This window comes from Salarias fasciatus, chromosome 22 (genome assembly GCF_902148845.1).
Source record: "Salarias fasciatus chromosome 22, fSalaFa1.1, whole genome shotgun sequence".
Taxonomy (NCBI): Eukaryota; Metazoa; Chordata; class Actinopteri; order Blenniiformes; family Blenniidae; genus Salarias; species Salarias fasciatus.
Genome location: NC_043765.1, coordinates 12,223,523 through 12,246,490, shown reverse-complemented (window position 1 = coordinate 12,246,490; position 22,968 = coordinate 12,223,523). Strand labels below are relative to the sequence as shown.

The window sequence follows — 22,968 nt, the reverse complement described above, 5'->3', positions numbered from 1 at the left end:
GAAAATTACTTTTGACACAAGTGGGAGATGAGAGCAAAGGAAAGGCTGAATTATCAGATGTGTGTGTGTGTGTGTGTGTGTGTGTGTGTGTGTGTGTGTGTGTGTGTGTGTGTGTGTGTATGCGTGTATACATGTGTGTTTTGACAGAGTGCTGCTAACTTGTTAAAGCTGCTCTCAGACTATTCCCAGGCTTTCCAAGCTCACTCACCGAAACTTTAATGTCTTACTTTTACAAAATGCGTCCTTTGAAAACGGAGGAGCTCTGGTCAAAGACAACACAGGGAAACTCTGGAGGAGATCTGTGTTCCGTATCCCTCATTGCAGTCTGTTATCCCTTTTCCTGCTCCTTTAGAATTAATTTTCTTTCTGATTTGCTTATTTTCAAAGTGCTGAGATGGAGAGAGAGAACGAGAGGGAGAGAGAGGAGAACGTCCTCCCCCTTCCCTCATCCCCGCTGGAGCATCAATATACAAGAAGGCCCAGAGGTCCAAACAGGAGAAAGGCTGAGGAGAACAGCGCAATGCCAATCCATAATGGATTCTCCTCTGCCTTTTATACGCTTTTCTGTGGGGAGATGCGAGGGAGGCAGCACTGGCACAAAACGGGAGATGCAAGGAGGGGAGAGAGAGGGGCAGAGGAGAGGTGAGACCGAAACAAAGGAGTCAACACTGTCAATGACAAAAACGCTCAAGAACATATATATAATTCATTTATTTTTTTGTTATTATCTCATCTGTCTCTGGAGGGTTTTCACAGCAGGCTGAGACACATAGCAGGAAGTGACAGGAATTAAAAGTGGTGCAGCTTCAAACAATCAGATAGAGAAACTGTCACTAATTAAGTGTGTGTGTGTGTGTGTGTGTATGTATGTGTGTGTTTGTGCCAAAAGACCTGCTAGATGTTACCACTGCAAGCAGCAACATCCCGAAAATACACAAATGAATAACTTCCCATTCTTTAGCTCGATCTCACTTTCGCAGGCAACACAAACACAAGTCTGATTCTCAAGATACCGATGCATGCCAACTTGTTTTTTTCTAAAAAAAAAATGTTGAACGGTTGACAACATGTAAACTTTGCGAGCGCGAAAGTGATGAAATCACACACGGAGCGTTTCAGGTTGAGCATTCGCAGCCTGTTTTTTTTTTTTTTTTTTTTTTCCATTTTTTCTGCGGCTGGTAAACTGACAGCCGTGCGGGAGGATGAGACTGTTGATTCAGAGACTGTTTGTTTGACTCTTCACACCCAAGAGAGCTTTATTTCATTTCGCTCGTGGCTCCGAAGCATAGAACGCATCCAGAATCCCATTGAATAACCTTGGACGCCATCACGATGTCCACAGAGTCGATCTCGCGTTAGTCACCGAAGGATCTGCTCCAACCGCCTCACAATGCATCGCTGATTCCTGCCCTGATTAATGCCTTGCCTCCCACGGCCTTCGTTCATGCGTTTAAATTCACAATTTAATACGACTTTGGGTTTAATTTTATGGTTTTTGGGCACTGTTTTTAATTGCTCACAATAACTGTGTACACGCCGCAGCAGTGGTTTTCAAAGTGTGGGGCCGGCCTCCCCTGGGGGGCAGCGGAGAGCTTCAAAGGGGGGGCACAGCAGCAGAAAATCTGAAGGTCAGCCTTCAACCAGCATGAAAAATAATAATGGAATGAATTAAGTTGAGGGTGAAACTAATAATTAGTTGACGAAAACACACGTTTGAGCAGTGAATTTATTATTTTGTACATTTGCATGAATGGAGTTGATTGAATAAGCTTTAGAGCGTAAGTGTAACAGGTATTAAAGTTAAATACTTATTCAATACAAGTGATTAATATTTTCTGAATCATCAGGAAAAGTGGGCATTACTGTTTGGTGAAGAAATAAACAACATAATCCTCAAGGCAGTTTATTTATTTATTTTTTTTATAAATATAAAGTTCACCAAAGATGTAATCATACATATTGCAGTAATAATATTATTATAATACATGAAAGAAGCATATCTAGCTTAAGGATTCTTCTTCAAACTGTGTCATGTATTTCAAATATGCAGATAATATTGTTTCTGGGTTGGGAAATATGATCACTATATTTGAAGATCAAGTACTTTGGAATAAGAATAAAATATCCAGTTGCACAAATGTGATTATGTTAATTATAATAAACTAGCCCTCACCAGAATGGCTCTGAAATAACTGAGTGACCTTTTTTTATTTATTTCCTGCCATCACACAGTAGATTCAAAAGCCATTAAATAAAGGGAACTGAATACAGTCTCCCATTATTAGTGAACGCTTGTAAAGGTGCTATTCACAACATGACACACTTAAAGTGTCAGTTTTTTTTAATTTAATTGGCATAAGTGATTTCAATTTTGATAACTGAATGGTTTTAAATTATATAGCTAGCTTCATTTTCGCCCCAAACCCCCTAATTTTTCTCTCATGGTTAATTTATTGGAAAGATTGTTGGCATAACACAAAATGCATGTAAAACATTTGTCTCACTAAAAATCCCCGCCAAACTGGATGAATCATGTGCATCAAATTATCTTTTTTTTTTTTATTTTCATGAAGATTAATACGTTTCAAGATCCTATGCTTCATCCTGTGACTTTACTACCCATAAAGATTAGATTTTCCATACAAGAACTTCATCTGCAGTTACAGGTGAATCGGAATTGAGGCCGAAAACACATCGACGGCATAGAGTTCTTACCGTGTCCGCAGGTTTCCTGGACTGGGCGGCCCGTCGTATACAGATAAGATGTCAAAGTCCTCCTCGAGGGCGAAGCCTTGAAACACCAGCTGTATCCGGTTGTGCTCTGCTGCCACGATGACCCACGTGCAGTTGGCATAGTTAGGATAGCCGTACGGGTATCCGGGGCTTTCTATCGTCCCATTGGGACTGTGAAGTGTGTAACTGCAGTTCTGAGCTGTGAAGACAGACACACACGCGGACAGTCGTTAAAGCACGTCATAAAAAACTAATAAGCAGACATGTCAGAGCGTTGAAGATTTTTACACCAAATAAAGGACACCCGTCAATATCCGTGTCTGGAAATCACAAAAAAAAAACCACTCACACATGCACACACCAGTGCACCCGCGGTCAGACATCTAGCACCGAGAGCTGCAATATCCATTATCACCTACATCGTGCAGCAAAAGCCATTAATATGGCAGTGCTAAATGGCTCACCCTCTCCCAGCTCTCCCCACCTCACTCATCACACACTCGTTCACTCCCTGGCCTCTTCCACTATGTTAGTAATAGGTTTGCGTGTAATAATACATGACATCGCTGGAGAAGAGAAGGAAGAAGAGATGTGAAAAGACACACGAGTACTTCATTAATTAAAGTCATATCCTATATATATATATATAGCTGAGATTTTAATTGTCTGTGTTGCACATCTATCGGCACAATGCTCGAGGTGAGCGTGTGAAGTGTGAGACATGTGCATGTGTTCTCAATCCCCAAGCTAAACGGCTCGTCTCCGACTGATCCGAACACGGCCAAGACTTTTAATCAATGTTAGGTTTTAGACGTAATTAATCCCTAATGGAGACTGATGTGTGATTGTACCGACTCTATTTTGCCCGGGCCTGCAACGCGCTTTTTCCGGTATTAACGTTAAAATGAGGGAACACTCATCATTTGGTAGCCAGTGCACGCGCTTCAGATCCCATATTTTTAGCAGTTACGGTCATCTCGTCCGAGCAAGAGGCATTGAAGTTAATTTCCTTCTCACAGACAGCTAAATGTAAGCAGTCAGCTGTCAGTCTGACGCCGACAGGTGACAAGTGGATGCACGCCGATTACACTGGGTAATCACATGAAGACAGTCATTCAAATCATGTTAAAAAAAAGGGAACCTGAATAAATATATATCCTTATGCATGCTATTTATACAAACAATCTGTATTTCCTTTGTTTGCCTCAGCCACAAACCTGCATCATAATGCAGCCTGATTAAAATGCAATTAGGGGAGTATAATTGGAGGACATCTGTTATCTACATAACCCGTATTATTCAACAACACAAACAATGCAACGCGCACGCTCGATGTGACTTTGGTTTTGTTCGCTTATTTCCATAGGCATAACTGGGCAAATGTTTGCGATAAATCAATGCATGGAAATGAGCTTTGCTACCTGAAGGCATTAAAACAGGGCAACGCAAAACAGGAAACTTGAGTAAACAGATTGTAGTTTGGAAACATGTAGAAGTGAAGGTTGTTTAAGTCGATCCTGAGGGAGGGAAAGTGAATCCCTGATTGGACGCTTGTGTAACACACAGACTCTGCTCCAGTTTGAGTGCGTTCTCCGATGAGTTGGAAGCACCCAAAGCTGGAGATCCATCCCATTTTTTTTTTTTTCCGTAACATCCTATGTTTGACAATACTAAATACACAATACTAATGTTTTCTCCCATTTTTCATTTGAGTGGAAAGTGCTATGAGGTGGCTCGAAGAGAGAAAGAGAGGAGAACAAAAGTAAACTAACGTGAATCGCATCATGAGAAAAAAGGAGAAAATTCTCCATTATATGTCAGGGGTGCCAAACATAAGGCCCATGGGCCAAAACTAGCCTGCAAGAGGCTAAAATGCAGCTGACCAAACCACCAAGCAAATATAAAATATTTCAACATTATAACAAATCTCTGAAGAGTTGCGGACAGAACACTAGCTGAGTTGCCATTAACTGAGGGAATATGCAGAGTCGCATCTGGCAACCCTGTATGTAACCAGTAAAGATGGAGTGGTACGTTTGGATATGTAACAGCTACTGAAACCTGAGCGGAGATATCAGTCACGCTGCCATTAAAGGTAGTTATCTCACTGGTCCCAAAGCCATGCTGTCAGTGTGAGTTTGGAAAAACATGCAGACCGTTACAGCTACATGAGACGTTTTTGGGACATTTCACCCAAAGGTTTCATTGAAATAGGATTTACGGTAAGATTTTTCTCATTTCCAGTAGTAATTGTTTGGTTTTGTGAAAATACTGACATTTTCATATCCTCTGCACCAGAGCAAAGAAAAACTACAAGTTTAAATTTAAAAGTAATTGTGGCACCATTTCACTGGTCTGGCCCACTCAAAATGAACTGCGATGTATGTGTGTGTCTATGTGGGTATGTGTGTGAACTAAAATGTGTTTGACACTCTTTCTCATTTGTCATCGGAAATCATTACATAATTCTCGAGGCGATAAAGACAAAACAAAAAAGGAAATGAGATAGCAATCTTCTATATTCAAGGTAATAAAGTTTTGATTTTGATTCAAGAAAATGTGAAGCAATGACATGAATTTAGTTTGAGTGAAAGCTGCATTTTTTTTTTTTCCTGAACAATAATGGAGTAGTAGGCTATGTGTATAATTTCAGGTCAGATCGGGATGCATATAATTCCTGAAAAAAACATGAGCTGACAAAAATAACAAGCAAACAAAATAGAAACGTTGTATTTTAGCTGCAATACTAAGCAAATAGTAATTATATCGCATTCCTGTGAGAAAAGGGAGAGTTCCAGACCATCTAGATGGCATCAGCAGCAGCAGCAGCGGGAGGATAATAGCATTTCAAGTCAAAGTATATCCATCATGCCGCTGTTGACTCCCCGGGGCCTGACTCGTCAAAAAACAGGCAGGAGCCTCTCAGCCGTCACTTTTCAGCGCTTCATACGCACTCGACCTCTTCCAAAAGATGCTAATGCGTGCGCACTTGAACCCTGGCAACTGAAATGCATTTAGATATATAATGCTGCATTGAGAGTTCAGCTCTTAGTTTGCTGTGAAGATCGGGATGAATGATGAATGAATGTGAAAGGAAAAGGCATTAGTCAGATAAAATGACACAAAGCTGAAGGCAAACTGCACCTTGCTTGCCGAGTCCTCGTCTTTAAGGGTTAAGGAGGGAGGGGAACAAGAACGATCAAAGAAAGAGCTGTCTCAATGTGATGTTTCATTAAAGCCCATAAACAGGCCCGGCTTGTGAGCATTCACCCTCCCAATTACCGTCAGGTCAATACTAATATCCAGGCAAAACCTCTTACATCCACTTCTCCTACCTGATTTTCATCCACACAGCCTGGTCAATAATCTCCTCATCATCTCATTCATTACGAGGCCTCTGTCAGACAAACGCCAATCAATGGCTAATGCAACGCGCGAGATGGGGGTCGGACTCGACTGTGAACCTGGACTTGGAAGCTTGGAGTTTAGGATGAGAGAACAAAACAAGGGTAAGGAAGAGAAGCCAAGAAGAGGAGCGCCGACCACTACAACTCATAGTAGATATTTAAACACGCAGGCTTTTGGAGATGAAGCCCAAAAACGTTCACAGAGGGCACTGAACCAAAAGACTGATCAACATTTACGGCTGAATAAAAGCTTTTCATACAGTGAGAGTGCATGTGTGACATTATGCACATGAAGTTGATATATTACAAGAGATCAAGCAAGCTGGAACACGAGCTTCTTGCTTTATGGGTACAATTAAGGAAAGTTAAAAGAAAAAAAAAAAACATGATGGAGAATGAGTGTGCCAGAGATCGGCCTGAAAGCTATTTTGAAGTGCAAGCACCTGTGCCAAGTGACAGACTTCTAAATCGATAAAGATGCACATAATCAGGGATGAAAGACTAAAAAAGAGCTTTCAGAAGATGGTTTTATTCATGCTGAAATATAGATGGTCAGCAGTGAAATGTGAAAAAAAAAAAATTGTTCCATCAAAATTCACATTGAATGCATTTTGCGGCGCACTCAACGCCAGTTTACAATGTTGCATTGTTTGACTTTAATAACCCAAAGTGCCCACAAATGCAGTTTATTCGATGTTTTTCTTGCACTCTGCTGTTATATTCTGGCTTTTACACACACCCACTCAAAAAAGTCGTTTACCATGATCAGGTGCAAGTCTGCACTGAGATCTCAGGGCCTTTGATGAAGTATATTCCTGCGCTGAAGGATTGGCTGAATTATTTAAGCCTCGCCAAGGGTGCATTATGAAATTAGCTGCTGGGAGCTGGTGACAAAGTCCAGAGCCCCTCAGTGTAAATCTGCAGGGAGGAGCCCATCCTGCAGTTGACCCCACTGACACGTCATAAAGACCCCATAAACAGGCTGCTGGCCGTGCTGTTTTAGCAGCGCTGAATCCCAGTCGAAGGTCAGGCTTCCCCAAGATGGGTAATTTCAGGTGTGCGATTATGAATATGGAAGAGCTGCATATGTGCTGGCTCAGCAATTAGGAAAATGGCTAATATATCTTAGTGCCTGGTGTATTTTTTTATTTTTTTTTTGTATTTATTTTTTCCCAGCAGCAAGTCTTTGGGAACTGTTTGCATTGGCTTGTATTGGAATGTTAACTATGCTTGATGTCTGTGGATGTTCAACAGATATGTTGTCCAGTGCTTAGCCCACTGTGCCACTGGCAGCATCCACTTGGCACCGACCATCTCCAGCATGCGCAATGCCAAATGAGTGTACAGGGAGAGGTGTGACCTTGCTGGGGCAGCACTCCAGGTTCTACCTGTGTGTGTGTGTGTGTGTGTTTGTGTGTGTGTGTTGTGCACTATCGAAGCTATTGTTTGCTTTGCTGGGGCAGTTGTTCAGTAGCGGGCGCACAGAGCTGCAGCAGCAGCGCGCTGTGACACTTTGATGAATCGATGGTCACCGGGCTGCGCTCAGGCAGGACAGCGGCCCCTCGCAGTGAAGTAAGGAGACAGGAAGAGACCAAAGTAGGACGTGCGAGACGGAGCTCAGGGCAAACGGGGGCAGACAGACACCGAGAGACTGACTGACTGACTGTATGGATGCATGAGAAAATAGATTTGGACGATGCCACAGCAGCAAACGTGAGATGAGGGACAAAACTGGGGAACATTAAAAAAAAATAGTTTATAAAGTTTATAAGTTTATAAAAGTTTGAAACTCTGATCTTGTTCATAATAGAACGTAAATCAGTTGTTGAGATCTGTGATCAAATGATTTACTTTGTTTTTACTACTTATCTTACACTTTGAACATCTCAAATGTTGTATTATGAAAACCACTGCATTCTGTTTTAAACAACAATTTACACTGTTCTCAACTCTTTGGAATTGGTGTTTTACAGGGTGACGAACAGTGTGACATCTACATAAGGTCTGTTTCGATGGGAAATGCGTGTTTTGTTTGAGTAAATTTCGATACACACTTGTGGCTTGTCTACACATAATCCTCAAACCCTGTGTGAGAATAGTGTCGGATATCCAGACGGAACTCGAGCGATACAATTACAGCGGCGACAGCGGCTATGAATGGGAGGAAATTTCACCACAGCAAACATAATCTGAGCATCACATTTTCACAAAACCAGAAAGATACAAAAAATAATAGCCATACAGAGCTGCAAATCCCCTGTCTGTACCCACCCCTCCTTTTATTTATTTATTTTTCTCCATTTCTTTATCCCTCCCGGTCTATGCCTTGTCTCCTCATCTGTGATTTGAGTTTGCCTTTAGACAAAAGACAAAGAGACCACAGTGTTCCTCCTGTTGATAATAGAAGTGCCTCACATCACACGTTGTGCCAGATGAACACAAGCGAGCAGAATGAAACTTGCTGTTTGAATTTTACAAGGGTCCCTTGGAACTTGAATGGTGTCACACACAGACAAAATATTGCTAAACTTGAACCCACACCCCTGAAACGCGAGAAACAAAACACTAAAACGGTAAATCAAATCAACACAAAGTTATTGTGCAATTCTTCTGGTTGCAGTCAGAATTTGTACAATATATTGGATCTATAAACCATCAAGTAATTCTTCACATAATCATAACATTGAGCTCAAATCTTTAAAAGACCTGTTCAACAGCTGAAGCGCAGAGTTCAGTTCTTTCTGTACTTTTGAGAAGAACCATAAGGAATTCATACATGTGGTCCATAAGGGACAGTATCCATAGAAAATAAATGTCCCTCTGGAGCCAACAAAGAATAATTTCCAACTAAATAAGTGTTTTCCTTTGGGTTTATTGAGCAACAAAGATATCCCCTATCACATATAACCTACCCCATGAGAAAACTTCAAACAACCAAATGTTTGATATGTATGCACCAGTAACTGCCTTCCTGGTGCGAAGATAAACCCTTCCGCCCCATAGATCCTCTCAGTACCATCATTTGTCTCTTGACGTGTCAGCGCATATGCGCGCCTTGACCGCATCATATCCGAATTAACCTCGAGATGGCCGCCATTAAAATGGAAATGGGCGAGCTTAGCGATCCCGCTCGCCTCCATACATTAGGCTAATGCACTGGCCAAGAACGACACCGCTCGCTATTATAGACAAGCCAAATGCAGTGGAAGGTGCTAGTGGGAGGTCTGGTCCTTCTAACCTCGACTTCCCATGAGTTGTTTACATTGGGGTGGGTGGCAAAAGTGTTTTTTTTTTGTTTTTTTTTTTTTGCTAAAGGGCAAACAACTAGCCATTTTACAATAATATATATTCAAAGGCTGGAAGTTTTTGTAAAAAAAAAAAAAAAAAAAAAAAAAAAGGATGAAACAGTGCAACTATGAGTCAAGGAACGTACTTATCCATATCATACTGACAACACTGCTGATTTTCATGTGGCACTGTTCTAGTTTTGGCATCCGCATCTCAGGCTTTGGCTTTTCTTTTAAAGATCTGTTGATGCCTATGGCGACACATATTTAAAACACACACATGCACGGAAGCACGAAAAAGCATATTGTCACAGCGACTAAGCCAGAGGGGTTAGATGTGTGAGGTAAGGGGGGGGCAAAGAAAAACACCCACATGCTAAGATTAAGTCAAAGATTAAAGCTTTGAATGAGGTAGCTCGATGGCTGAGACACAGAAGTGGCATGCATGCAGAAATGCACATTTGCATGAATGCATGCACACATTCCTGCCTGTTATCAGGGCTGGCAAAAGAAGCACAATGGAGCCTGTGTACTCTCAGACAGAGAGGAAGAGAAGGGGGGAGCCAGGCAGTTCCTTCCAGCTGGGTCATATTTAACCAGCAGTATTATCATGCCAGCAAAAAAAAAAAAAAAAAAAGGACCTGCAAGCAGCCACCCACCTAAAAATGCTGCTCCCTGAAACCATGCTCACATTTTATCTAGTTCACTCTCTAACCGAGCCGAGATTTTACTGTTCGGACATTTTCACATTCCTATCTTCTTCATCCCATCTTCTTATGATTAATACATCTAAGTAGCTGAAAAAGTAAGTTGATGCCACTGCGAACAACACGATTCTGCAGCAGCCTACGCACCAAGGTTGCAAGTTAGTCAATAGAAAATAGCTCATTCAGAGTCAAAGACATGTTACGGTTGATATTCTTCCCTTTCAAAAAGACCCCTGTCTTTGTGGGAGACTTTATCCAGCCGGGGCACAAATGGGCCTCCCACACAAGCCACAGTGAGGCTGGACGCCCGGAGAAATGTGTGCTTTTTGAGCGGCGCATGTGAGTTTGTTATTTTAATGCATGCGTGTGCACTTCCCTTCTTATTGATGAGTAGAAGATGAGTGAAAAGAAGAGAGATGCACGAACAAACAACCTCATTCAGGGGCTCCTGTGACAGAAGCGGTATGTGGTTCCCATGACAACAGCATAACGGGAGAACAAATATGGAGACAAAATCATTTTCCTCAATTATTTATCATCACTTGAGCTGACTGTAGGTGGGACTTTAACACTTCACACACAAACACCAGTATTATTGCTTCACGCATATACACTTGCATGAAAAGCACATCTTCTCCTTTAAATAGATGTGAACAATGATAACGTATAAGGGAAGTCGGACCGCAGTGGTGTGTTCCTGGTTATACAGATATTACATACACATGCACACACACACACACATGGCCGTGGCTCAGGTGGTAAACTGGGTCATCTTCTAACTCAAGGTTGGCGATTCGATCCACATCTCCACATGTCCATGTGTCAAAGTGTCCTTGGGAAAGGACAGGATAGAATGCACCCAGCAACGCACCTTGATGGCAGCTGTTTCCATCAGCATGTGAGTGTGTGCATAAACGTGTGTGTGTGAATGGGTAAATGTGACTAATTATTGAAATTACCTGTTGTATCAATAGATTCATTTGCAAAGCATTTAGCTTTAAAAAAAAAAAAAAAACGACGGATTAAAAATGCAAATGGTACAGAAAGGAAATAGTAAAAAAGTATATACAAAAATGTTGATCTTTCTGAGCAAATTTATTAAGAAAAGCAGACACAACACTGAAACAAAACCCGAGATATATGTGATTCCACCATGAAAGCATGCTGTCTCATTTGTAAAAGCATGAATAATGCAACAGCTATTTTTTTTCTTTAGATTTCACTACATTTTGCACCAGAAGGTATCATCAAAATTCGCTTAATGTTGAGACTGCAGTACTTTTCACTTATAATCTTTTGGTTTTGTCAATATCTAAACATTCTCATCAATACAAAGAAAATGTTTAAAGTTTGAAAGTAAAGGTTATTATGTCACTGTTTCACCAGTCCAGCCCATTCAAGATGAAATTGTGCAGCATGTGGCCTCTCAACTGAAATGTGTGACACCCAAGCTCTCCATGCTTGACTAAACAAAAAGCTTTAATCAGAGATTTTATGTCATGATTGCAGGTGTCATCTGCAAACAAACTTAAAATTAGAGGGGTTTTTTTTATTTTTTTTTTTATTTTTTTTTTTTTGCATTATTCGTGTCTGTGTGTATGTGTGTGTGTGTACACATTAAATCAGACAGGACTCACTGATCCACAAGGTCAGGTCATAGTTGTCCCAGCAGGATGATTCCATCTATCACCAGGAGATAGATGAGAAGCTGATCAATCAGCATCATTTCAGCACACTGCGCTACACTTTAACCTTCCAGCTGAGATCCTGACCGCCGCTCCAGGAAAGCTCGAATAACCACAGACTGGAGACAGCAACGGGTCGAATCGTCCCTGTAACATGCCTCTAATTCATATTAACTAAAACTAAATTTCTACTGACACACTTAAGTTTCACATGTGGGCCTGCAAAGCTTTGAAAAGGACACACTGCCGTTCTGTGAATGATGCATTTAAATCGCAGACCATAAAAACAAGGCATGCTTCGAAAGTAAGGCAGACCGTAAACTAAGGTCTGCCAACATATCAAGAGGAGGTGAAAGACAGTTCGTATAACACCAGCAACGTAATGACCAAACATCTGGACCAGCAGAGTGAGCCCGATGTCACTCATTCATTTATCTGCCCAGCACATAACTGAGCCGTGCTACATGCCGAGGCGTTTTGAGGCGCACAATGTGGCAATGCTACATGATTAGAGAATGACAGATACACTCATTCACAGCAAGCTGGAGCATGTGTGTGCCTGGCACACTGCATGTTCAGTCCTTTGGTCTACAGTCTACAGTATGCTTTAGAGCACTGCGTAGACGGATGCTACACACGGCCCTATGCATATTTTAGACTGTTCAGCTAATGGTGGTGTATGAATTCGGCTGTATTTCATTTAAGAAATACTCATATCAGTCTTTATCAGCAAATAGCTAAAGGTGAGTGCTCATACTTGAAACTCACCTCTAAAAAAGTGGTACTGGTGTATCGCTAGTAAAAGAAAATATGAGTGTGTAAGCCTAAGATAGTGTGGTTGATGATACTTTCCTCACATTTAATTTATAAAAGGCTTAAAGACAGAAAAAAAAGATTAGGATCATTACTACTACTTTCCAACATGTCTTTTCAACCGAGGATAAAGCTTGAAAGTTGTTTTTTTGCAGCACGTCAGCAGCAGGTCAGGAGACACCTCCTGCTCACTTATGCTCATTAGGAATTTATTACCTCCGTGGCAGCAAAACACGAAACATGAGCCGAGGAAAACAATTGCCTTAAACATTAGGTTAAACTGGGCATGGACACCAGACACTTTGAGGGTGATTAACTCCTGCAGACAAGATATGTTAAAAATAGCTGGGCCTGAAAGTATTTGGTTGGAAATAAGAACACAACAGTGTCCTAAAGGAATTATTCAGTGCTTTTGGGAGGGTGGGGGAAGCGAAGGTCAATAAGCTTGTCGTTACTTGGAGGTTGCCAGGCAACCAGAGGATATTACCGGAAATTACTGCTCTTGGCTAAGAACTAGTGTATCAACATATCAGCAACTTCACAGTTTAACACCACCGCTTTCGCATGAAATGAACAAGCTAAGCATAATGTGCCAGATCATGAACTAACTTCTCGGTTGTTGGGGGGAGAGGTTATTTTTGGAAAGAGCTGTTTAGCTGTAGTTCAAGAGATTCGGTAAAACCATACTGGCTGAATCATCCGCTAAGAAAGACACAGATGTGCTGAGCAGAGATGGTTCAAGCCACTTATCTTTCATTACTAATCCATAACAAAGTGCTCTTTGAACTCATACATCTATCAATGTTTCACTCCGGTTTAAAGGGACTATGTTTGATCTCACTCAAGTATGACTGATGATAACTGGTGACTCTAAGAAATGGCGATCAAATGCTTATTTTTGGACTAGTAAAAAAAAGAAATAAAAACTATGCACAGGGAGAACATGCAAACTCCAATCAGACAGGAAACAGTAAACTCTGGCATGAAGGAGTGTTTTCAAGCAAAGCTGTAAAATCTACCGAAATGTATTCTCAGTTGCACTCCTTCACTGTCCCTCATGTGTAAGGATTCTGCTGCTTCCCCAGAAAAAAAGGCACTGACAGATTACCTTTACGTTCAACACAGGCAAAAGAAGGAAAGGGAAGAGAAAGACAAGAACAAGGACAAGATACCTGCTGCCCAGGATCTAATCTTCAATCTCCGGGATCACTGATATCTGATAAGAAGAGTGTAAATCAGGGAGCTAAAGAAATCCCTGCCCGTGCCTTTGTGTCTATACAAGACAGACAGGCCATCTATGTCCATCTCTCACTTTGTGGGGATTTACAGTAGCCGAGGCAAATTACCCTGCTTGGTAATACCAGCAAAATCTGACTCCAGATGGAAACTGTTCCTCTCTTCAGGATTTGCTTCCATATAGTATGGCTTTGTGGAGATGTACAAGAAGGTATTTTAGATATGTGTTCCATGTTCAGCTATCTCAGGAAGCTTATCTTAGCAGGTTGTTGTTGTTTCCTACTTTTCATGTGTCACAGCAACTGCAACAAAAACAGTTTGACATATTTACATTGGGGGATTGAACAAGCATAAATAAACTTATATTCTGGCTTCAACTAAAAAAAATGCAGATTGTGATGAGTCACAATACCCTTCTCCTCAAGATTCATAAACATATTGTTCAACAAGGCACTTTGCCATAACATTTACCATTCAACATCTGTAATGGAGCTCAGCTACTACGAGTGCTGGCGATGAAAGATGTGCAGTTTAGCATACAAGCTCACAGGAATATGTAGTGATATATAAATGTGAAGCAAAAGAACCGTCAAGCTGAGGTAATACTGCTCCAGTTCTATTCCCTGGAAAGGTAAACCAGCCAAAATGTACATTTATTAATTCCATGTTGTGCTGAGGGACATTATGAGAGTCATATTACAAGGAAACAAAAGTATTTCACTTGGACGCTTTTCTTTGTTTATGTTACATTTGAAGTATGCACTTTGCAACTAGAGTCAAGAGACTTATAAATAACTTTCATAACATTGAAATAACAGTTGGCAGTGCTGCCTCACAGCTAGAAAGGAATAAGATAGATGGATGGATGGATGGCTGGACGGATGGACAGATGAACGAATAGATGCCAGCTAAATTGAGCACAGCCTTTTAATACAGACATGCCATTACACCCAGAGTGTTAAATAGAGGAAATCGCATTGTTATTCATAACGTGATCCGCTGCATTAAGTCGCTGAGTGGCAGTTCAATTACGGAATCTGTAAATTTACATCTGGCCACAAGTTCATGAGGTCAGTATGTTCAGTTTGTGTTCTCTTTGTTTGTGTTTAAGCTGGATATACGCACGGCTTCTCTAAATGCATTGACAAATACTTTCTCAAGGGGGGGAACGAGTCTGTAATTGTGCATGAATTAGCATGTGTGAGTCACTGTGTAGCTGTGATCACTGTGACGAAGCACAGTGACAGAGCTCTGGCCATCTGGAGACAGATGACGGGATGATTCACTGGAAAGGAGCACGAGGGAAGAAAGGGTGGAGGAGGCGAGGTGGCTGGATGAGGGGATGGCAGGATGGAATAAGGAAGAAAAGATAAACGAGAGAGAAGAGAGGAGAAGGTCGTCTGATCCTAAGTAGGGAGGTGGGGAAGAAGCGGCGCTCATGAGGATGATGGCTTTCACATTCCCTGCAAGCTGTGGATGCTTTTGCGTGCTGGCATGCTCACACGTGCACGCCACATGCACACAAAGTCCCTCAGTGGTGCTTTCGGAGCCAGCTAATGACCTGCTTGTCAACACTTTGATCTAATCATCCCTCAGTGAATGGGGGTGGCAACTCACAAACTCAACCACACAGACACGTGCCCACGAGCTTCCTTACAAGCTGTTAGCTGTTGAAGTAGGAGTCTGCTTGATGCCTGATAGGAAAATGAGCCCTCCAAATACATCATTTACTCAAGAAAGAAGACGCAACCGGCATGTTAAAGGAAACGGCAACATAAGACCCAGATTATCTCTCAGCTGGTATCAAAGCTTATCATGCATCTACTTCAAAGTTGTTTCCTCTCTGAGCCTCTTATTTTCCCATCACAGTCACTTCTTCCATACTGTTTCACGGGGTCTTTTCTCTCTCCCCCAAGATGCCTCTTCAAGATTTCCATCTCCACCTTTAGCACCAATCTCCCATTCTACAATTCTCTCTACTCTGCTGAAATCCAGAGAGTAACAACATGGCACCCCGCATCTAGTTAGCATTCCGGACATTTCCCAGCTTTGAGTAAATAGATCATGTCATCTGTTTCTTAGCTCACATTCCCTCCTTTATTGTTCAGCCGCGTATGCAGGGAGCAGATGGGAAATAGGAAGCAACAGAGCGTGCAGAAAGAAAAGGATTTTAGATTGAGAGTTACTGGTAGACAGGTAAGAGAAAGGTAAAAAGGGTTTGTAAAAAAAAGAAAAAAGAAGATGGCCATATATACATTACGATGGAGCACAGTACTCATGAGACTGAGAGGCAAATAGAATTTTTTTTAAAACAATATAATCAAGTGCTAAACTAGATCTTGATTAACTTTAAAATAAATTACAAATATACATCAAAAACCACCTGAAGTCCAACGAGAAAATAAATCATGGCAGGACTTCAAAAAGTGTCCAAAAAAAATAATAAAAAGAAATATATTGGCATAATGAATCACACAACAGAACTGCAACTGCTGATATAGTACCACCATCACTATTCATTTATTTGATTCATTAGTTTGGGCAATGAAATGGTTCAACATATCCGCCACAGTTGAACTGACATCTTCATGGCATTTGTTTTGTTATTCTGTTTTGGGTAGCAAACTGGATTTTAAATTAATCTAATTTATTTTATCTGTAAACACAGAAAAGTAATTTGTGATTGAATGCAGGATCCTTGATTACTCCATTATGTTTGGGCTTCTTACTAAAATAAATAAAGGGAAAAACAAATTAATTAAAATGATAGCTTAACAGATTATTTGGCCTGACAAAACTGGTCTTTTTTGTGTTAAACTGGAAATCTGTACAGAGTGTATCATTGCTTTGGCAAAGTGTGTGCTATGATGAATATTTGCAACACTAAATTGGATAAGTTCACATTGTTATGCTTTTCAGTCAGAGTCAAAACTTGTAATTTTGGAAGCACGGTGGAAGAGTGGTTAAATCATATAATAAAGTCAGTCAACAAAAGTCATGGGGAGCCAGCTGAGGAATTGTCTAGCAACGCAAAAATAGCAGAATGCCTGCTCGATGTTGAGCCAGTTTGTAAAAATCGTCACAATCATCAAGAATGCAGGCATTTTCAGAGGTAGGAAATCACACTGATGTTGTATGTTAAACCAATTTGCATTACATTCAAGCATTTTGCATTAATTTATGCACTTATCAGACATGGTTCTCAGAACATCCTGTTAGTGGATGATTTTCCACACATTTCCACCTGTTGTATATGCATAAAATATTAATAGTGTTTAACAACTGAGAAAATATTGTCAATATTTGAATTTTCTCTTCCTCATTAAGGCCCTGAGTATTACTTTAATCACAAAATTCAGTAAATTATGTCCCAGCTACAAGTTCTTGGGGTCAAAAGGCCCTGATTGTTTTGTTAATTTGCATTTAAGTTGGATACACACTCTGCAACAGTGCATAAATTAACATGTCTCATTTCTCACTCTCCTGAATATAAAGAGCAGGTAGACAGTAAATCCAACCGAAGCCCAATGACAGAAGCCCGAAGACGAATTTGAGAGTTCAAAGTCATAAAAACACTGGAGAAACTCCAGCTTTTTGAGCCGGCTGCTCCAAGTAACTGCTGGTGCTTAGGCTGCAGGCTTTGGAGCTGTCCATGGTGCTGAAGTGAACTTCAGCTTGAGCAGCAAGACTGAGGAGGTCCTGGAGCTGTCCATGGTTCTGAAACTGTCTTCCCTTGTGAGTTTCGGAGTGGCGAAAAATAGCACCAGCGTTTTATTGGCTAACTTTAAAGGGACTATCTCTTCAGTAAAATGAAAGATATCAGACTCTTGTGATTAGATTTCATTACTTTATTTCATTTGGATACATTAGATTATCTATGATGGCAGAGGACAGCAGCTGAAAATGTAGTTAGACTTCTAAGGACTTTCTGTGGTAGGTCTTTAAAATGAAAAAAAAAAAAAAAAGAAAGTTAGCGCTAAGTTTTTTTTTCGTGGAACTTGAAAAACGACTTAATATCAAGGCTTTCCTCATTGAAATCAAATATCCCCGTTAGCATGCCAGACGCATGCAAGCAAGCAAGCGCGCACACACATCGTGTATTTTTTCGAGAGGCTCGTGACTGAGTACAAGCAAATGTCACAAAGTTCAAAAAAAAAAAAAAAAAAAAAAAAGAAGAAGAAGAAGGAGATAAAAAGGAAAGGGGCATCAAGCCCTCCAGTCCTCATAACGTTGCTGCGCGTTGCATCATGAGCACAACGCGGCGCTTCATATAAAGGCGAGCGTGGCTGAGAGGGGAGGACAACGGAGCGTGATCTTGCGTGTAAATGGACATGCTGAGCGACTGTCTCATGCGCCGCTGACGAATGATCTAATACCGGTAGAACCGGAGCTACGGAGCCAGGCGAGACACGTCACTGCCAATCTGCCTCCCCCACTTCTCTTCCCGGCCTTCGCATCCTCTCCCCGCTTAAATGAATGGAGGCTGATTACAGCTTATTGAGCGACGAGTCCACTGGGACAGCTGGTTTTGATCCCGTGGAGACAACGCACCGTTTTCTTCAATAAGTCTTTGTCAAAAACCTTTCACATATCTCTATCTTTGCCGAAATGTCCCTGGGGAGCGATATCATTACAAGAGGGGCCGCGAATTGTTTAAAGTAAGAGTGTGATGAAAGCACCGTCAGTGCCATTCAGCGGTGCGCGTCTCATATACAGACTTCAGCAAATTAACAGTCCGTTGGTTGCATTCAATATTATTGCATCTGTGACTATAAGTGTTGCTGATTGGGGGGTTTAAAAAAAAGTGCACAGAGAAATGCCACGATCCCCAGGTCTCCTCTTCTCTCTCCACTCAGCAGAGAGTGAGGCTCTGGTGCCGCTCAATGGGAGGATGGGGCAACTGCTGGTGGCTGCAGCGCCGAGGGACGCTGAGACCAGCTGAGCGCCGGCGTGGGATCCGCAAACACGTTATTGATAAGGTTCATAGTCTGGGAGTGGATGGATGGCCTGGTCTCTCTTTCTATTCCTAAAGGAATGGAAGGAGTAGGGAGTTGCTTTATCGTCTCCCGAAGTAGTCAGACCAAAGGAGCAATAAATTAAACAGTCTCCAAAGAACATACCCGCAATGAGATTTACTCCACGTGAAAGTCGAGGGAGATTTGTCACTCTCAATAGGAGTTAAATGTGTGTGTGCGTGATTAAGCCTTGCCAGCACAGAGAACCATTGATGCGGGTGATGACACAAGTTTTGATATAAAGTGGGTGATAAAGTGGGAATCGTTGGGTGGGAGACGTTTCAGAAAAAAAAAAAAAAAGAAAAAAAGAGGAACGAATAAAGCTCAAACCACACACAAGCACTGCATGAGACCAACCCGGCCCACTCTGATAATGCCGAAAACGCGCCCATTGCCCACTCACTCGTGGATTATGAGGTGTCCAAACCAAAGGTATGAGTGGGCGAACACGGAGCCATGACTCACTGTCAAATTCATATTGTGGCCATGGCAGTATTCTTGGCTTTTGCTAAAAATAGTGCCCATTCTGTGGTGCGGAGCCAAGACAGTGATAAAACGTTTGGGTTTCTTTGCCAAAGGACTTGCTCCGGATAGTGGGGGGAATAAAATCATTGCAGCTCTTAACCGAAAAAGCCTAAGCTCTCACAAAAAAAAAAAAAAAAAAAAAAAAAAATACGGGAAAAGGCTTTGCCTAACGAAGTAATCAGAAAAACAGAGTCTCACCTTTTGGGAACACGTTGGGTTGCAAAATACCTAAAAGTGGATTAGCAGTAATGGTAATCTGTTGAATGCCCAGCTCCGGTTACAAGATCCATTTGCAATTAATCACAGACAGAAAACCCAGAGTCAGTTAATTACACCCCCTCCTCCCACCTTTCTCTAACATGCAGGCACACGCGCGCACACGTTTCCAACAGAGTCAAAGAAAGACAGCAGAAATTTAAAATAAATAAATAAATAAAGGTTTCCAGGTGGTTACTTAGCAAGTTCTGGGACATAAGCCGGTCAAACAGTTACAGAAGTATGGTGGTGCCACACACACACACACACACACACACACACACACACACACACACACACACACACACACACACACACACACACACACACACACACTTTTGGACTTGTAGGCATCATAACAATCTGCCTCTATCTTGACCACCTGGGAGGATTTCTGCATGCGCGCTGCACTAATGATGCGTCTTTACCTGAGGAACCAGTGTTGTTGGAGCCAACATTCACCCCCCAAATATTTAACTCTCCATCCATCAGTTCATCTCATTCATTCACCCCCTCATCCTCAACAACATCCCCGGTTTAGCCCTTTATTCAACAGAGTGCAGGGACAGACAGACGAGCTCAGTTTCGATTCCTGGGGATGCACCGTCACCAAAAATAGTCACCCGACCAGTCACCTATTAATAACTTTGTGTGGTCGAACGGCGACATCGCAGCAGTGTTGATCCTAAATGCGTCTTTAGGAAGAGTGCGTGTTGCTGGTGCTGATTTGCATTCAGTCTGGGGGACGGAGGAGGGTGGGCGGTGAAGTGGGGTAAGCCTGCTGCATTTTGCATGTCTTCAGCTGTACAGACCGGAGGGGGACTTACCCTTCACCGAGGCGGCCAGAAGCCCCATATACAAGATCAGCACCCGGCTCCAGTGGTGCGCCTGCACTCCCGCCTTCATTAGAGCAAAAATCCGTATTCCGTCCCCTTTTCTGCATGCGTATTCCTGTCTCCTCGCAAGTCCCGTTGCTCCGTTCCGATTTGAAGAGGCGGTCATGGCAGGGGCTTTTTTTTTTCTCCTCTCTCTCTCTCTCTCTCTCTCCTCTGGTCTTGCAGGCACGATGAGTTCTCAGATGGTCAGAAAAGGGAGATTCACTCGGTCTCGGCGCTGAGAAAAATCCCAATGCATGGAGGAGGCTCGGATCTCGCAGCTGGACTGAACCATGTCATGCGGGGACCGAGGGGTTCAGAGTCTCAGTCTGAGAAGATAGATTTTTACACCTAAAGGGATGAAGAAGAGGGGAGGCGAACCGAAGGGGGGGCTGAGACGTGATTCAAGTGGTCAGCGATCTACCCCGCTCGAGTAAAAGAATAAAAACCACGAAAATCCCACGCCCGCTCCACATATGTAACTGATGTTACCAGACGCACACCAAAAACCCAAGAGGTTCCTCCTTCAGTTTCTCCCGCTGCACTTATTTGTCCTTCTGTCTAATTTATCTCCAGTTATTAACAGCATTTGCTGGGCCGATAATCCACGTTGTTAACTCGTCATGAGATCGAGATTGAAGAGATGGAAACGACAAAACGTCGAAGAGCCACAAAGGTTATCCGGATCCAAGGAAAATCGCCTCGTTGGAGAAGTTCTCGACCAGCATCGAAGTGTAGTCAGTGATCTTATTGTAGTGAGATAAATATGCTGGAGGTATTCCCAGTAATGCAGCGCTTGGACAGCGTCGTCTCGGGTCTGTGCGACGCCAAGATTCAGACTGCAGACCTGCTCCCTCTCTGTGCGTCTCTCTCTCTCACTCTCTCTCTCTCTCTCTCCCTCTTGCTCGCTCTCACTCTCTCTCTTGCCCACATTTTAAAAACCATGTAGGAAAAAAAAAATCAACTGATCAGAGATGACTTTTTTTTCTAAATAAAAACTCATGGCGAGATTTTCTCCCCCAATCTCTAAAAAATACAAAAATAAATAAAAAAATGCGATGCGTAAAATTCGCCTTGTTCCAATTTGTTCCGTTAAGATTTAGGACCCCACAACGAGGCCGTTGTCTCTCCACCCATTAAGACCAATCACAGGGTTGCCCGCCAGTTTAACATAGATGTCCACTTCCTGCTCACTAAACGTGAAATTGATGCTTAACAGGCTGGAACCTCGGCCAGTAAATTTGAATGTCATTTCCACTTTTGCATATGACCGATATAATTAGTTTTCCGCAATGCGCCGCGCGTGGAAACAGTTGGGATAATGAAATGCGTGTCGACCTCCAACCCTTCGAGTATGATGGAGGTCATAAACAGTCTTCAGACGGCGCAGAATTAAACTTTGCCAACATTGGATTGTCTGCGCGTCCTCGCCAGGTCGTTGCGGCGCGCAGAGTCGCACCGGAGCGACCCGGTCCCGGTAAAATCAACTGGCGTCAACTGCTGCAAGACTCAGCTCTTGAACAAAGCCAAATAGGTCACACATATGTGAAATAACACCTCTGAATATGTATGCAACACTGTATAAGGCCATCTATTTATATTGCGCACTGTGGGTTATAAAACTAGTTAGTCCAAGGCTGCGTTCAAGTGACTGGGAACTTAGAGAACTATCACCAGCTGGTTTCATTATATTGTGTTTAAGCTATCCCAATTTTAGAATTACTCATTTCATTTCTTAGCTTGTATATTTATTTCATTTTATCCTGTGTGCTATCCCCCTGCAGTTAAGGTAAACTATGAATACTATGGGTTGAGTGCAGAAAATGTGCAGAAGTGGTATATTTATTAGCTTATTTATCAGCTTGTAACTTAAGTAGGTTGATGGTTTATTTTGCACATGATTTTCCACTTAACCTACTATGCCGGGTTGTCATATAAACTCAGATTTTTTTTTTCCACTCATTGTGGTATTTTCTCCACGAGAAAGTCGGGACAGGTTCCAATTACCCCCGAACGCAGCGGACCGGATGAAACAGACGCAAAAACGAAAGAATGAGATTCGCAGTGTTTGAGAAGACTGTATTATTATCTGGTTGCCATGGCAGCAGTATAACAGAGATCGTTCATAATCTGTTTTTAAATAAACACGTGGACGTTGAATCCAGAGTCAATGAGCCCGCGCGCGAAAAAGGGGGAAACAATCAAGTCAAAATAAAACATGGAGGCTAAGTATCTTCGGATGGCCCGCGCTCCGCAGCAGTTTTTCACAGCCTGCGCTCCGTTTCCACGCTCCATATGGGCCTATTCCAATGCGTCCTTTGACAGCTACGATGTGATTTGCCATCACATCTGGACTGAAGCCAGGAGGGCAGACGAAGCGCTGACCAGATCCCAGAGTCCCACGTGAGTACGAGATGATCAAGAAAGCTC

General features: G+C 42.2%; 1 protein-coding gene across 1 annotated transcript in view; it reads right to left on the bottom strand.

Moving 5' to 3' along the window:
- The window catches only part of LOC115409692 (CUB and sushi domain-containing protein 1-like), a 231,056-nt gene extending 209,658 nt beyond the window's left edge, over positions 1-21,398 (bottom strand). Inside the window, exons 1-2 of the mRNA XM_030120960.1 lie at positions 20,491-21,398; positions 2,716-2,932 (exon numbers count right to left, since the gene is read on the bottom strand). Coding sequence (XP_029976820.1) covers positions 2,716-2,932; positions 20,491-20,665 — 392 coding nt within the window. The 5' untranslated portion in view covers positions 20,666-21,398. The remainder of the gene's footprint in view (positions 1-2,715; positions 2,933-20,490) is intronic.
- Between the last annotated feature and the right edge of the window lie 1,570 nt (positions 21,399-22,968).